The 16,516-nt window shown below is 38.0% G+C and overlaps 1 protein-coding gene across 5 annotated transcripts in view; it reads left to right on the top strand.

Annotated features, from left to right (window-relative positions):
* GUCY1B1 (guanylate cyclase 1 soluble subunit beta 1) overlaps nucleotides 1-16,516 on the top strand; it is a 104,146-nt gene that overhangs the window by 80,640 nt on the left and 6,990 nt on the right. For all 5 annotated transcript variants that reach the window (XM_034432875.3, XM_087875281.1, XM_087875283.1 and 2 more), the window contains 7 exons: nucleotides 1,631-1,861; nucleotides 2,883-2,999; nucleotides 4,817-4,950; nucleotides 8,565-8,762; nucleotides 10,307-10,544; nucleotides 11,509-11,649; nucleotides 13,267-13,421. In XM_034432875.3, the coding sequence (XP_034288766.1) occupies nucleotides 1,631-1,861; nucleotides 2,883-2,999; nucleotides 4,817-4,950; nucleotides 8,565-8,762; nucleotides 10,307-10,544; nucleotides 11,509-11,649; nucleotides 13,267-13,421 (1,214 nt within the window). The remainder of the gene's footprint in view (nucleotides 1-1,630; nucleotides 1,862-2,882; nucleotides 3,000-4,816; nucleotides 4,951-8,564; nucleotides 8,763-10,306; nucleotides 10,545-11,508; nucleotides 11,650-13,266; nucleotides 13,422-16,516) is intronic.

Here is a 16,516-nt window from a genome sequence, read left to right on the forward strand (position 1 = left end):
TTTATTTTGTACATCAGGTTGCATGAGTCCAGTTTAATATGCTATTCCTGGTATGTGATGTTTTGTATGTGGAAAAAGAAGCACTCTTGTGATCTTTGATTTTTAGGCTTGCTGTCAAACATCAGCCATAATACTAATTACTGTTTTGAACAATATGCAGGTTATATTACATGAATGGCTATTTTATTTGTGAAATTATGACTGAAATATTTCTGCACCTATATTGGTTCTCACTGTCAGAAAGTTTCTCCTTAGTTTTAGGTTTGTCCAGTTTCCATCCATTGCTCTTGTTTTGCCTTCTGGTGCTTTGGAAAATACATTGCCCCCCTTTCTTTCTGGCAGCCCCTTAAAAGGTTGTTGCCTATCACACTCTTGGGCAAAGCATGTGAGCCATCTCCTCCTTTCAGTGGTCCATGAAAGTACATCTGTAGTATGTAGATAATAAAGTTGAAAAAAGGTGAACAACTTTTTTACAGAACTATAGATACATTGAGACTGGGTGTGACAAGGAATAGCTGGGAGGGGAGGGGCCAGGCGAGGCACACCTTGACATGAGTGTCATTGAGTTGGCCACGCCCACCAAGTCACATAACCACCAAGCCACGCCCACAGAACCGGTAGTAAAAAGATTTGGAACTCACCCCTGGTATGCTATAGTTGAAAAATGACAAGTTAGAGTAAAATCCATGTCTATTCAAAAGTAAAGTACGTTGAACTTAATAGGATTTTTTCCCCAGATATATACAGTATCTTCAGGTTCTTTTACCTTGTTGTGTGGTAATTTATCAGTGATATTAAATGAATAGTTTCATGCCAAGTACATAAATCTGGCTTGGGTCCAGAGACTGGTTTTGTACACGACAGAATACCTCTCTTGTACATGGGGAATAATTTCTTCCTTCTTGGGCAAAAGCTTTATATAATCAAAATACAGTTTAAAAATTGCTACTCTTGTTAAACCTTTAATTCAGGGTTATTGGATCTGTATAAGGGTGTAATGAAAGATTATTTATGAATATGATTACAGTATGTGAAAAAATAGTAAGTGCATGAAAATGAGTTTATATAAAAGCTGGACATCTGTTTCACAAAACTATATTGTGAAAGTTTCCCATTTAGATTAAATGCTTTAACTTAAAACATTTATTATATTTCATTATATTTTAAAGCAAAAGCAAATCCTGTTCGCTGGCATTATTCTTCCTTTCTTGGTTTCATATATTAGGGAAGCACTGGATGTATTCAAAGTATTGCCAAGGTATTCTAGAAACCAGAGATTCAAATTGTCAAATTGTCAATCATGCAAGGGGCTTTTTGGAACCTATAGTTTTCTATGCTGTAAATTGATTCTTCCTGATGACCCTTTTCCTTTGGCAAATAACTTGATATGAAGATCAAATTGAGCTTCAAAAGTAGGCTTTCTTGTTCTTAAGTCATGATGCCTTACATTTATGCTATTAGTTCATTGTTTGGATAGTTGTAACACTGCCAGGAATTCTAATTTAAGTCTGTTTATTTTTACTCATGCACTTTAGGTGTCTAGATTGGAATTTAGTATGAGCAACATTTGTTGCTGAAGAATAAAAATAGACTATTTTTGTATTAACCAGCTTTTCTTTGTGATGTCCAGGTTATTCAACAAAGAAATGAAGAGTGTGACCATATTCAGTTCTTAATTGAAGAAAAAGAATCCAAAGAAGAAGATTTTTATGAAGATCTTGACAGATTTGAAGAGAACGGTACTCAAGAGTCTCGCATCAGTCCATATACATTTTGCAAGGCTTTTCCTTTCCACATTATATTTGACAGAGACCTAGTTGTCACTCAGTGTGGAAATGCAATATATAGAGTCCTTCCCCAGGTAAGGATTCTTGTTTTTCCTGCAAAGCTTTTGAATTCCAGACTTTCTACCATTCTATTCACTTTTCTTACACCAGTTCTATTATTCAATATTTTGTATGCACTATTTGGACTATGAAATGTATTTCATATTTCTCCTTTTTTTACTATTATATCTGAATCTGCACACATGAAGTTTTAATAATCAACCTTTTAAACATTTCGTTTAAAAATATTAATGCTGAAAAACAAGCATAAGCCCTGATTGGTGTAGTTTATATATTGGTGCACTTATATATTTTAAATAGTTTTCAGTTCATAATTAGCTATACCTATATTACGAATTGAAAAGTTTTTTCCCTTTTTAATTAGCAAATATTAAGTAAGCCAGCATTTCAAAATATTTATATTATTTCATGCCTCTACTTTTCCTTTTCCCACCCCTTTCAGGTTGATTTTCATATAGTATGACAATGGAGTACAATCCTTGATGAAAAGCCTAGAGTTTTTCATCCTAAATTTTTTTCATTAAAGAGTCCATTTGAATTTATTTTAGCCTATGCAGCCTGAATCACTGTAAACATGAAAGTTGTGAATAGGGCCACATGGAACAGGTCAAAGTAGAAGTGGCCATCACTTTCTACAAGTGTTGCTTGAATTACTGCTGTGGATTGTAGAACACAAAGTGAGGTATAGAGATTGTTTATAGAAGTGTTTCTCAATCTTGGCAACTTTAACATGTGGACTTCAGCTCCCAAAATTACCCAGCCATCATGCAAGGCTGAAAAATACTGTTTTAGAATATTTCCTTGCTCAGTGCGATTGAAGATAGGATTCATTCTTTCATCCTGGAGCTTGGACAACTCTTATTCAATTTATTTTTTTATGCAAAAGGTCCATTATTTAATTGTACAATATGAGCACTAGTTCACTAAATATTATTATATTAAAACCACAGACAGAACATAGAAAAATGGACTGCAATAACTAACCAGAATTCAAAGTTTTAAAATGTTTTTCTTTCTTTTTTCTTTATATTTCAGCTCCAGCCAGGATATTGCAATCTATTATCAGTATTTTCATTGGTTCGGCCTCATATTGATATTAGTTTCCATGGAATCCTCTCACATATCAACACAGTGTTTGTGTTAAGGAGTAAGGTAATCTAAAACCGAATTTGCAATTTTTCAATAGATATCTGTTTTACTAGAAGAAAAGACTTAAAACTCATGTTAGTTTGAAATAGTAAAAACGCTTTCAAGTGTTTTTGAAAACGGAGAGGGAGAAGGGGGCAGCGGCGGCCGCTAGCATTGAGGGGAGAGTGCCACACAGAAACGGGAGCACATAGAAATGCCACCCCCTTTTCCCTCTCTGTCTCCATTGCTGGGCTATCCTGTGCGAAGAAGGGGCTAATAGAGAGGGGAAGAGTGCAAGGTTGCTGCTTCTGAAACGAGGGTCCCTTCCAATTCTGTTATTCTGTTATCTTTTGACTGTCCATATATGAGGATATTCCATCTTGGATCTTGGATGGGCTTGCACAGTCTGTGAATCTTCATGGACCTAAAGCTTATGCTTAAAGAACCAGTGGCAGTTGTGGTCAAAAAGGCAGCCTCTGCTGTACCACTTGCACACTTTCAGGACCTTTAGATAGTCACTCATACCATGGTCATGTTGACTATTGTCTTGCGGCTGTACATAGGGCTGGTGGGCCACTGGAAGCCCCAGCTGGTCCAGAATGCAGCATCATGAGCAGTGGTAGGCATGCCTTGGTATTCCCAGTAAACCTCTGTTTTACCGGCTGCACACATTGTCAATTTGCTTTTGGATGCAATTGAAGTGCTGGTCGTTACCTATAAAGCAGGGGTCTCAAACTGGCGGCCCATGGGCCAGATGTGTCACATGCAGGTCATGCCCACCCCAGCTCCGCAAATGGGGAAAACGTCCCAAAACGTCACGTGACAGCAACATGACATGGCAAGTTTGATACCCATGCTATAAAGCTTTACAAGGCTTAGGGCCAGTGGTGGGTTGCTACCGGTTCTCCCCAGTTCTTGCGAACTGGTAGTGGAAATTTTAAGTAGTTCGGAGAACCAGTAAATACCACCTCTGCCTGGTCCTGTCCCCAATCTATTCGCTGCCTCTCGAGTCCCAGCTGATCGGCTAGAAGGAAAAAAACTGTTTAAACTCTTGCCGCGGCGCTTCAAAGGGCCGCCCTACAGCTGATCAGCGGTAAAAGGCAGTATGGTGGTAGACCAGTGCGTTCCAAAAACAAATAGGTAGACTGGAACACTCCAAAAACAAATGGGTAGACTGGTACGGTTCTGCAAGCAGTTAAAAGTCTGGTAGACCAGTACCTCTGCTAAATCCTAAAGAATTATCATATGACCATCAAACCACGCCCACAAAATAAGCCACATCCACAGAACCGGTAGTAAAAAATTTTAGAACCCACCCCTGCTTAGGGCCTAGTTTCTGAATAGGGATTAATTAATCTGTACTGAATAATTGGTATGCTCCGAGTTCCTATGGTTAACCTTTGCTTTCTATTTGGACCTTGGAAGTGTGCATTCTCTGTCTCAGTGCCTCCCCTCCTGAATGGGATTTCTCCTGAGATCCATATGGTCCCTACCCTGCTATTTTTCAGAATATGGTAAAGACTTGGCTCTTCAACCAGGTCTTTGACAAGGGAGAGTGACACCCTTGTTTTGTTTCCATTCAGGCTATCATTCTTGTTATCTATTTTTTTAAAAATCTTTTTTAATGTTCTATTGTAATTTCTTCCTTTTGATTGTTTTGAGCCACCCAGAGTTGAGAACTGGGTTTTACAACAACGGAAATGCTTTTCTTTATAATATTTGTTTAGGTAAAGATCAGAAAATCAGAAATAAAAGCATTAAAGTTTTCTCTGGGTGACCCTGAGGGCACAGGCTTATAACAATGGTACTTTTCATTGAACTTTCTTTTTGTTCTTTAAAAGGAAGGACTTTTGGATGTAGAAAAATTGGAATGTGAAGATGAATTGACTGGTACAGAAATTAGCTGTTTACGCCTGAAAGGGCAAATGATCTACTTACCTGAAGCAGATAGTATTCTTTTTCTTTGTTCTCCAAGGTAAGCAAATAAGATTTGCATGTGTAGCGCATTTATACTGTTGCAACAACTAGAATTGCAGCCTTTGAAACCAAAACGCTGTGATGCAAAAGGTTCTGTGTTTGTTTTATGTTATATTGCTACATTAGAAGCTTCCTTTTGATTCTTTTTTTTTAATTGAAAAAGTTTTACAAATACAATTTTTCCCCCTTCCCCCCCCTTTCCCTCCCTAACCCTCCCTTACTCTCCCCTCCCCCCATGGCTTCCCCAGAATGAAATCCAATTATACATTTCTTCCTGACATTCTAGTATATTATCCCCTGTAAACTATACATTTCTAGACAACATTCATCTAAAAATTATCTAATACTTCTTAGTTTAATATTTATTCTACACATAATCTATCCCTATCCTCCACTCCCTTACATAAATCTCTTGTGTCCGGTCTTTTATATATGCTGATAACTTCACCATTTCTACAAGACTAGCCAGCTTCAGAGTCCATTCTTCAATAACATCCCTTTTCCAGTATAACCTAATCTATCACCATATACCTTATCAGTTTTGTTTCACCCACTTTCCCGCAGGTCCGCCATATATAATTATTTATAAAATCTAAACAATCACATCAGATCCTTCTTCCAATGGAGTATTTAGTGTCTTTAGTTGCCATCTGCCCACATCGTTAAGAAATACTTTTATGTATAACCCCCCCCCCGAGTGACTTTATATTTATATTCCATATAATATCTTCTGCAAAGTCTTCCATCTAGATTATTAATTCCATCAGTCGTGTTAGGGTAACAACCAGATCAACTGCAAATGCCCTTGTTCCGTAGTCCTCTTGCCTCATAATTATTCCCTTCAATGTACACATAATCCATCTTTCTTAAAATCTATAATAGAAAGTTCCAATTCACTCAATTACAGGCCTTTTCCACATGCTTAAACACCAGCACTGCAGGGATCTGTTTATTCTTCTCAAGATAGTCCAATAAGCCTATAATTTGCCTCACATTATCTTTCATATATCTGCCTTCTATAAGTCCTACATAAACATAAATCGGTTCTTAGATAACTGGCATTGATATGTTGGATAATAGTTTTACAAAAATTTTATAATCCATATTCAAAAGAAGTATTGGTCTAAAACTTTCTAGTTTTGTGGAACCTGCTTTTTTTCTTGCCTTGTAGTGGCTTGAAGCTCTGCTGTTGTTGCTTTTCTGGAATTTGTTTATATGCTGTTCGAGTTGTATGCTGATCTTTAACTGTGCAGGACATTAGATCAAGATCCACAGCCGCTTCTCTTGTGTTTTTAAGTGGTCCAGCTAAAACCTTTAAAGGATAATCCAAGCGCGAGTCATCCAAAGAGCCCCCTGTAGTTTGTATTTCCATTGGCTCCACCTCCATCTGCTTCCACTGGACTTTAATTTGCTTTTCTTTATCTCCCTCCTGTATTCCTGACGCTGACAATATACGTGGAGATGTTGGGCCAATTTTAAAAACATTGCGATAAAATTCTTCCGCTTTTTCAACAGTATTTAATCGATATCTTTCTCCTTGATACGTCAATCTTATGCCAACTGGGACATCCCATCTGTATGGAATCTGTTGTTTCTTTAGTTCAATCACCAAAAATCCAAAATCTTTTCTGTCTTTTAACATCTTAGGCGGCAACTCTTTGTAAATCCCAATCTGCCTTCCATCCACTTGTAGGGTAGAAACAAAAGACTTTTGCAAGATGTCATTTCTTATTCTTTTATCTGTAAAATATATCACTACATCTCTGGGCAATTGCCTTTGTCTTGCTACCCAAGAATTCACTCTGTAAATCTTATCAATTTTGGACAGAGCCTCTTCAGGGCTAACCTTTAACATCACAGCCAAGGCATCAGCACAGATCCTTCTCAAATCTCTGTTATTTTCCTTTATCCCCCTCAGTCTTACCGCAAATTCCATAAATTTAAATTGCATCATTGTAACTTCATTTTCAATCCTTTGCATTTTATTATCCACATTATAGATCTTATAATCAGCTTCCTTCATTTTAGACTCTACTTCTAAGTTGGTTTCTTTGATTTTTTTATCAATCTGAAGAATTATTTCTGAGAAGCCAGTCAGAACTGTCAAAAAATCTCGCTTTATCTTATCATGCCTTTCTTGCACCAGTTTCTTAGTTTCCTGTTGAAATTTCTCAAACTTCTGGTCCATAAGCACAATAATAAATTCCTTCAAGTCTTTAAAATCAGTGCTTAAAAACTGCTCTTGTAATTTATGAGTAGGGGAACCCCCCCCCCCATACAGCTTTGTTATCTGGCTTTAAAGCCATTCTCCCACGCAGACAGACTCTTTTTTTAAGAAGGAAATCTTCTCTCCCTTCTCACCAGCACAAAATCCTCTCAGAATTAATCAAGTCTCTAAGGGAGATAGAACATAAAGACAGTTTGGGGAAAAAAAACTTTTTCCTTCTCTTCTAACCAGCGCTGTTATTTTAGATACTTTATAGCATACTGAAACAATCAGGCAAGTCCACTTTCGCTTTCAGCTTTTTTTTTCCTTTCAAGCAGCTAAAGCCAGGCGCCATTTTAAACCTTCATTCTTTCTTCAATCTTAAATCCAATCACAGGGGTAATATATATACTTGCAGTTTTAGATTCCAAATCCGGATTTCACTCTGTTTATTTTAATCCTTTAATTTTCACTAATTACGTTGGTCGCGCCGTCTGGCTCTGCAATAAGCAGAGTTCCCCCGTAGTCCGGAGCCTCGGCGAGCTGGATAGGGAGCCTCATCCTGCTTCCTCCCCAGAGGCAAAAAGGACACTCTGGGGACTTCGCAGGGGCTCTACCTGCTCTCGCCGGCTCTCCTCACGCTTCTTCAAAGAAGCGGAGTTTTTTCGAGCCGCCTCTCAGCTGTGGAGGCGGCTCTTTACGGGCGGCGGGGCTGGTGGTCATAAAAGACCGTCTGGCGACGACAGCGACCAGAACCGGAAGCCCGCTTCCTTTTGATTCTTGATCAGGAGGTGATTTCTGCTTGTCCTGCATCCCTATATAACAGCAACCCCCAACCTTTTGGGTACCAGGAATTGGTTCTATGGAGAGAGGTTTTTCCGTGGACCGGAGGGGGTGTGGTCTTGTATGCTGCCTGCATCCAACAGATGGGGCTTTGCTTGTTTGTGCGACCCAGTTTCTGGCATGTTATGGCCTGGTGTTGGTCCACAGACTCGGCGTTAGGGTTCCCTGCTGTAAAGTCCATTCCTGAAGCTGATGATAGTATCACTGCTGGGGAAAGTATCAAAGTATAATAACACTAAGAAAAATATAGGCAATAGAAGGATGGGTGGTAATGATTAAAGTCCCCCGATAAAAGTGTTTAATTGCTTGTATTTTGGCTTTGATTTCAAATAATGTTGTAAAAGAATCAGTTATTGCAGCAGAATAATGCTAATGTTGTTAAATGTACCACATAGAAGAATTAAAAAATGCAATATTAATAGTGTATTAAATTATGAAATAGAGATATATTGTTACTTTTTGGCAATTGAAGAATACTTGCAAAACAGATTAATCAGTATCTTCTACATAAGTACCAGGAAAATCTTGCCCTGTCATTTTCTCATTCATTTTTAATTGATTAGTGTGATGAATTTGGATGACTTAACTAGAAGAGGACTGTACTTAAGTGACATTCCCCTGCATGATGCTACTCGTGATTTGGTCCTTTTGGGAGAGCAATTCCGAGAGGAATACAAACTGACACAAGAACTGGAAATATTAACGGATAGGCTCCAGCATACTTTAAGAGCTTTGGAAGATGAAAAGAAGAAGACAGATACGTAAGATTTAATCTCTTACTTTGAATATGAAATGGTATAAATAATCAATTTTTATCCCTCTGCTGTCCTCTGTTTGGAGGCTCATAAACAACTCTGATTCCTAATTGCCTAGTTAAAGTCATTACTCTAGATAAAGTAAGATAAAAATATTGAACAAAGAAACACAAACATGTCTCTTGTTGAAGCCTGAGAATGTTTTCTATTTACAGTTCTTGCACACATGTGACCTTTATATTTAGGTCACCATTTCTCTTATCAGTCTGGGTGGATAAAGAAGATATAAATGTTTGAATACAGTGAAAGTAGTTTAGTGTCATGCCACTAAACTAAACAATCTGCAATGTCTGAACTTTCTAATGGAATGTTCATATGTAGTTTAATCATATAAATTACTAATTTTAATGTATATTTTTTAAAAAGACATGGTTCTGAAGCTTTGTATGAAATGCATTCTTCAGCCTTCACAATCTAGGCGAGTTGCAATTCACTCCTCATAATATGTAGTCATCATTGCCAAATTAATTTCTACTTATGAGAGTGTATCTCAAGGATATTCTAATGTATCATGGGCTACGACTGAGTTTGTCATCCAATTTTTGTTTTGTAACAGTATTTTCTGTTACAAAAATCATTATGCATTTTTTTTTTAATTTGATTTATATGCCGCCCTTCTCCGGAGACTCAGGGCGGCTTACAATGCGTTAAGCAATAGCCTTCATACTTTTGTATATTTATACAAAGTCAGCTTATTGCCCCCACAAACTGGGTCCTCATTTAACCTACCTTAGAAAGGATGGAAGGCTGAGTCAACCTTGAGCCTGGTAAGATTCGAACCTGCAGAAATTGCAGGCAGCTGTGTTGCATTAAACCACTGTACTACCAAGGCATTAAATCAGGGGTTCCCAATCCCCCAGTCTGCAGCTCACAACCAGTCCATGGTCCATGGGAAATCGGGCTATGCAAGTGAGCACATGAATCTGCATTTGTGCAGGCAGCAGATGTGTATGCCTGCCGCTTGTGCAAATGGAGCTTCGTGAGTATGTGTGCCTGCTGATTGTGCAGAACCAAACGCTCTTCCACCTCCTGCCCCTGCTGGTTCGCAGAGCCAAAAAGGTTGAAGATTGCTGCATTAAATTCAAATCAGTAAAAAAAAATCAGAAACATGTAACAAATCCAAATGAAGTACTACAAAAATTGTTAGCTATTGATAATATAATTATTGTTAAGAAGCATATTACTAGGATTTTAACCATATATCTATTCAGCAGAATATAATTTGCCTACATTAGGCTTAAATGGTGTATGCCTGTATAAATAGTAATAAAATAATATAAATAAATAAATGTATAAAATAATGTACTGTATATATTTATTGTGTTGTTTGTTTAGAAGTAAACTTTATAATACAAATTAATGTCTGCTGTAGAATATGCTATTTTTTTTAATCAGTGAATACTAGACATGAATATGATAAATTTATCAGAATAACATCAATTTATTTCTTTTCTATTTTTTCCTTGCTACTGTTACATAAACTTATATAGATTATTGTATTCTGTGCTTCCTCCATCCGTGGCCAATGAACTGAGACACAAGCGTCCTGTACCAGCAAAACGTTATGATAATGTGACTATATTGTTTAGTGGCATTGTTGGTTTCAATGCCTTCTGCAGTAAACATGCCTCTGGAGAAGGAGCTATGAAAATTGTCAATCTTTTAAACGATCTTTATACAAGATTTGATATTTTGACTGATTCACGAAAAAACCCATTTGTTTTTAAGGTAAATATGATATCTCATTTCTGTTCTGTGAAGAGGGTAACATTGTAATGACCAGTTTATAACAAATAGTATAAGATGTATGGCTGAGCACATTTCTTTATGTATTACAAACAACAGAAGCTAGAGATGTGGGTTGCAGATTCCAAAACATTTTACTGAAGTCTCAAACTACCTCTTGGCAACTTTCCTAATATGGACTTATATAGTCTGATGCTAGGCACAGTATTTACAATCTGAAGTTAAATTCCAGGTTGGTTTATCATGAAATAGAATGAAATATCAGTTTTGGTCAACAGATTGTTAGAGCCTTGTATACAGATAAACATAATAATAATAAATTCTATTTTATTATGTTTAACCATACAAGAGTGATAATTTTTAATATTATATGTCACTGTGGGTTGAATAACATTCAGGAAAATTGTTTTAACTACTGCTATAAAATAATATAGATAATAGGTTTATTCTTCCAGGAAAAGATTGTTCTGATCTGTGGTCTTGCACTTCTTTTTGTGGCTTATTGGGAGATATTTATTTTGATGTACTTCCTAATCTCAGACTTATTTTTAAATAAAATTTCTTGTATTGACCATACTGGAATTTTGGCAAATGAAGCCAGTGGGTATATTAAGATGGAAATTATGTTATTTTGGGACAAAAAAAGTGCTACATTCAGATGAGAAGTTAATATAATTTTCCAGAACTTGATTTCCTTTATATGTGTTAAGAATGCATCTCCCATAATTATTGATATAAGTGTATGTACTGAAGATTTTAGCTTCTTAGGATTTGTAAAAAATGGGGAAGATCGAGTAAATATGTTCATGTTTGATAACTGTGAAAATACTCTTTCTAATGAAATGATACTGCTTTAATGCCAGATGATTGATAATCAAAGGTCATTATTTTACTGAGGCAAGCAAAGGAAGGGAATATCATAACTTTCAGATTTATATTTTGCTAGGTTGAGACAGTTGGAGACAAATATATGACAGTAAGTGGCTTGCCAGAACCATGCATTCATCATGCACGTTCTATCTGCCACTTAGCTTTGGATATGATGGAAATAGCTGGACAAGTTCAAGTTGATGGAGAATCTGTTCAGGTCAGTGATTGGCAACATATTATGGGATTTAGGGATTTTATTATGGTGCAATTTCTGTCCTGACTTAATGTAGAATCAACTTTCAGGTTTTTAAACTCCATAAAAATAAGCAAGGTGAGGAGCCATATTACGAGAAATCTGTCTGCTACTTTTTTTAGTTACTAATTCCTTGTTGCTATATAGATATAGCATATAGCTGCAGTATGTCACAGAAGTGAGTACACCCCCTCACATTTTGTAAATATTTTTTCATGTTACAACACTGAAGAAATGACACTTGGCTACAATGTAAAATAGTGAATATACAGCTTGTATAACAGTGTAAATGTGCTGTCCCCTTAAAATAACGCAACACACAGCCATTCATGTCTAAACTACTGGCAACAAAAGTGAGTACACCCCTAAGTGATAATGTCCAAATGGGGCCCAAGTAGCCGTTTTCCCTCCCTGGTGTCATGTGACGTGTTAGTGTTACAAGGCCTCAGGTGTGAAGGGGGAGCAGGTGTATTAAATTTGGTGTTATCGCTCTCTCTCATACTGGTCATTGGAAGTTCAACATGGCACCTCATGGCAATGAACTCTCTGAGGATCTGAAAAAACTAATTGTTGCTCTACATAAAGATGGCCTAGGTTATAAGAAGATTGCCAAGATCCTGAAACTGAGCTGCAGCATGGTGGCCAAGACCATACATGGTTTAACAGGACAGGTTCCACTCAGAACAGGCCTCGCTATAGTCGACCAAAGAAGTTGAGCGCCCATACTCAGCGTCATATCCAGAGGTTGGCTTTGGGAAATAGACGTATGAGTGCTACCAGCATTGCTGCAGAGGTTGAAGGGGTGGGAGGGTTAGTCTGTCAATGCTCAGACCATACACTGCATGCTGCATCAAATTGGTCTGCAGGGCTGTTGTCCCAGAAGGAAGCCTCTTCTAAAGATGATGCACAAGAAAGCCTGCAAACGGTTTGCTGCAGACAAGCAGACTTAGGACATGGATTCCTGGAATCATGTCCAGTGGTCTGATGAGTCTATGAATGGCTGTGTGTTGCGTTATTTTGAAGGGGCAGCACATTTATACTGTTATACAAGCTGTATACTCGCTACTTTACATTTAAAAAATGTGAGGGAGTGTATTCACTTCTGTGACATAATGTATATAGCTATAAATAAAAGAGTTCTTAAAACTGAGGATTCATTAGTTTAAAATTATGGACAAGGGGAAGAAATCCTATGTATTTAACATGTCTCTATAATATAATATATTCTAAGATGGACCAATAGACTAACATTTCTTTGCAATTTTTACCAGGCAATTAGTTACATTTATAAATACATAATTTTATTTTGCCATTCTTAGAGAAAGTGTAGATGTTTTCAGAATTACATTGAATGATTTTCTAGTTCAGTTGTATAAGTGAAAAGTTGAAATATGCTATATTTGTTCTAGGTTTGTAGTGTTGTGTTACATATTTTGGTATATAAATTCAGTTAAAATTAAGCATAAAGTTAATATTTAATTTCATATTCATAGTACATTCCCATTACTTACTAATGATACTGTTGACCTAATAATAAATCAACTTGATATCATTTTCTTTTCTATTAATTTTTTATAATAGATAACAATAGGTATTCACACTGGAGAAGTGGTCACAGGTGTCATTGGCCAAAGGATGCCACGTTATTGTCTTTTTGGGAACACTGTAAATCTCACAAGCAGAACAGAAACGACAGGTGAAAAAGGAAAGATCAATGTCTCTGAATATACTTATAGGTGAGAAATTAAGTTTACTTGTATCATTGTATCTATTTCCAAACCACAAATGTGGTTTGCTTTTAAGGTGCTTTTATGAAATTTACTCTAAGGATATTTTCTTTCAATTTAATTAATTAAAGTTTAATTTTGAGATAAATTCCTGGTAAAATATGGATACACTCCTGTTATTTTTGTCATAACAGTATGGAAGTAGTTTACCATACAAATAATGCTCAATTTATGACCACAGTTGAGACCAGAATTTCTGTTGCTTGGTTATGTGGTTGTTAAGTGAGTTGCACCCTATTTTACAATCTTTTTGGCCACAATTGTTAAGTGAATCACATAGTCATTAAGCGAATCAACCTTCCCATGTTAACTTTGCTTGTTAGCTGTGAGGTTCACATGACCCTGGAACATGTAACAGTTATCATAAATATACGGTTTTCAAGCATCTGAAATTTGATCACATAACTGTGGGGATGCTGCAATGATTGTAAGTGCAAGGACTGGTCATAAGTCACTTTTTTCAGTGCTATTGTAACATTGGACAGTCACTAAATGAATGGCGGTAAATCAAGGATTACCTGTAGTCCCTTTGCTTCAATTTATACATGTCATCTTACGTAAACTATTTAAAGTAAAAAACTTAGCATTGCCCAGATAATAATGTAATCATTTTCAAACAGTCTGAGTGGTCTTTATAATGTAATTTTTGCCAAATATAATCTTAATATTTAAATGAAAACCAAGATACTAAATTTCAGTAGCCTAACTAGGAATGTGCATGGATGACTATGATAGGTACTATTATTCAGATGATGGCTTTGGATGATCAGACATTCTGCATAATGGAAGATGCTGGATTCTAGTGTATCTTTTATTTATTTGCTTGTCACTGCTTTCACATACCACCACTGGAAAGTGAAAGGTTGTCTCCCTATTTTGTTTTTATTTTTTGACATTGTGCATTGTATTTTCCTTGATCTATCTATTTTCCGAACCTAAGGGGCATTATGAGTGTGTGTACTCTGTGTTTGGTCTTGGTGATGTTGACTGTAAGGACTTGCCCCAGCTGGTCCCTCAAGAACATAAGACTCTTGAATCCATTAAGTTGAATCAAAAGAATGTTTACTGAGAGAGAGTGATTTCAGGAAAGCAAGGTGGAATCTGAAAAGTCTCGAGCAAAACACACAGTAATTCTTTCATTTCCCCAAACCCAACTCCCCCTGACCAGTCCACTGGCAGCTAATATGATCCTGCAAGGTTGTGAACTCCGAGATACTAGGCAGCTAACAGTTCACCCTCAGGGCCTGACAGCCTTGAAACGAGGCTGGAACCAGCTGGGAGGGAGTCCGTTCCATCTCTGAAGACAATCCCCCTCCCTAATTCCCAAGCAGTACAGCAAAAGCATGTGAAAAATGCCAGTGAGCCCCCCCGCTTCTCACAGAATGGCAGGACATGATGGTGGACCTTAGATGCTGCCCCCCTGAACAGCAACATTAGTCCTGAACATAAAACAAGAGAAATGTCATTTGGGTTTGTCAGGATACTGATTATGGAAGTGTTTTACAAGTTTAGGGGCTCTAACATGGTGGTGATCCACCCATTCATTCTGAGCTGTTGGGAAATCTTTTCATGCCACCAGGTACTGAAGGGTTCCCCTATGCTTACGGGAATCTAGAATTTCCCAGATTTCAAAGTGTTGTTTCCCTTCTATCATGAAAAGTTCTGGGGGTTGGTAGAAGTTTAGGTCTAATGGGAGAAGTGACCTTAGACTTCAATAAGGTGCAATGAAACACGGGGTGAACCTGTTGAAGGGATTTGGGCAAATCTAATTCTACAGTTACTGCATTAATGATGCGTTTGATTGGGAAGAGCCCTACAAACTTGTGTCCCAGCTTCTTTGATGATTGTAGAGATTGCAGGAAGTAGGTGGAAAGATAAACTCGGTCACCAATCTTAAACGGTTTGGGTTCTTCATGCTTCTTGTCAGCTTGCTTCTTATAAGCCTCATTAGAATCCGCCAATGCCTTCCTCACCACTTGCCACATATTTCTCAGTTGGAAGTCCCACTCTTTCAGTGACGTGACTCGGGTAGGTCATTGAGGGGCAATTCAGGCATAGGGTTGAAGTCCTGTCTTTCTTTTCATGGAACAGAACCAGGGCTGCTACCTGGAATCAGGCCAGTTGAATAAAACCATGGACAAGATTTTTGTCAATAAACAGTCGCAGTTCATCTAACTCCCTCAAGGTCATTAAATTTAGTTTCAGCTTAGGTAGTTTAGCTCTGGGAAGGATTTCTATAGCACAGTTCATCAGCTAGTGAAGGGGGAGTTTGTCCAAACCCTTTTTGCTGAACACCTCTCTTAGTATTCTTTGGGGATAGCAGGGCGGTCCTTCTATTGTCCCTGCATTACTGCCCTATTTCCCACCATGGAGAAGCTGCCTTCTGGACTCCAACTTGTTCCCGGGGAGGGCAACTCGTTCAGAGTTTTAGCAATCCCCTTCTCCAGTTTATGTATGGATTTCACTTCTTTAGCTAAGTCAAACTAGAAGCCATTCCATCCCTGGGGCCACTATGAAGCTTAAAGTCTCTATGTGGGCCCCATCCATATTTCTATGGGTTCGGTGACAAATGTTGCTGGGATGCCCCTGGTACGGATCTGTCCAGTTGGCAAAATGCAGTGGGTACTTTCAGCTGCCTCAAACAGATTCCTAATTTTTCAACCAGAGCTGGGTTAACCAGGCACCTGGTGGAGCCTGAGTCTCGCAGGGTCTGTAAGGTGGCCTTCAACCCTGAGGCTTGGAAACTTAGCTCTGTGTCGACCGATCTGGTGTGACCGGACCACTTACCAGGGGATCATTGTTGGTGTCGGTGTCAGTTAGCCCCTGGCCATCAGCTGGTGGAGTCAGAGTTCCATCTCGCTTCAGTGATGGGGTGAACTCTACAAACTCTACTCCCTTCAGTTCCATTTTCCTCGTCCACTGTGAGGCATTTGTGGCTTTTCCAGGGGGCCTGGGGGGTGGATCTTGGCTTGGCAGCCAGTTTTGCACTCTGCTGCTTGGTGTCCCTCCTGGCCACATTTGAAGCATTTCCAGGCAGTGGAACA

This window comes from Pantherophis guttatus, chromosome 8 (genome assembly GCF_059756535.1).
Source record: "Pantherophis guttatus breed Tessera chromosome 8, ASM5975653v1, whole genome shotgun sequence".
NCBI classification, from domain to species: domain Eukaryota; kingdom Metazoa; phylum Chordata; class Lepidosauria; order Squamata; family Colubridae; genus Pantherophis; species Pantherophis guttatus.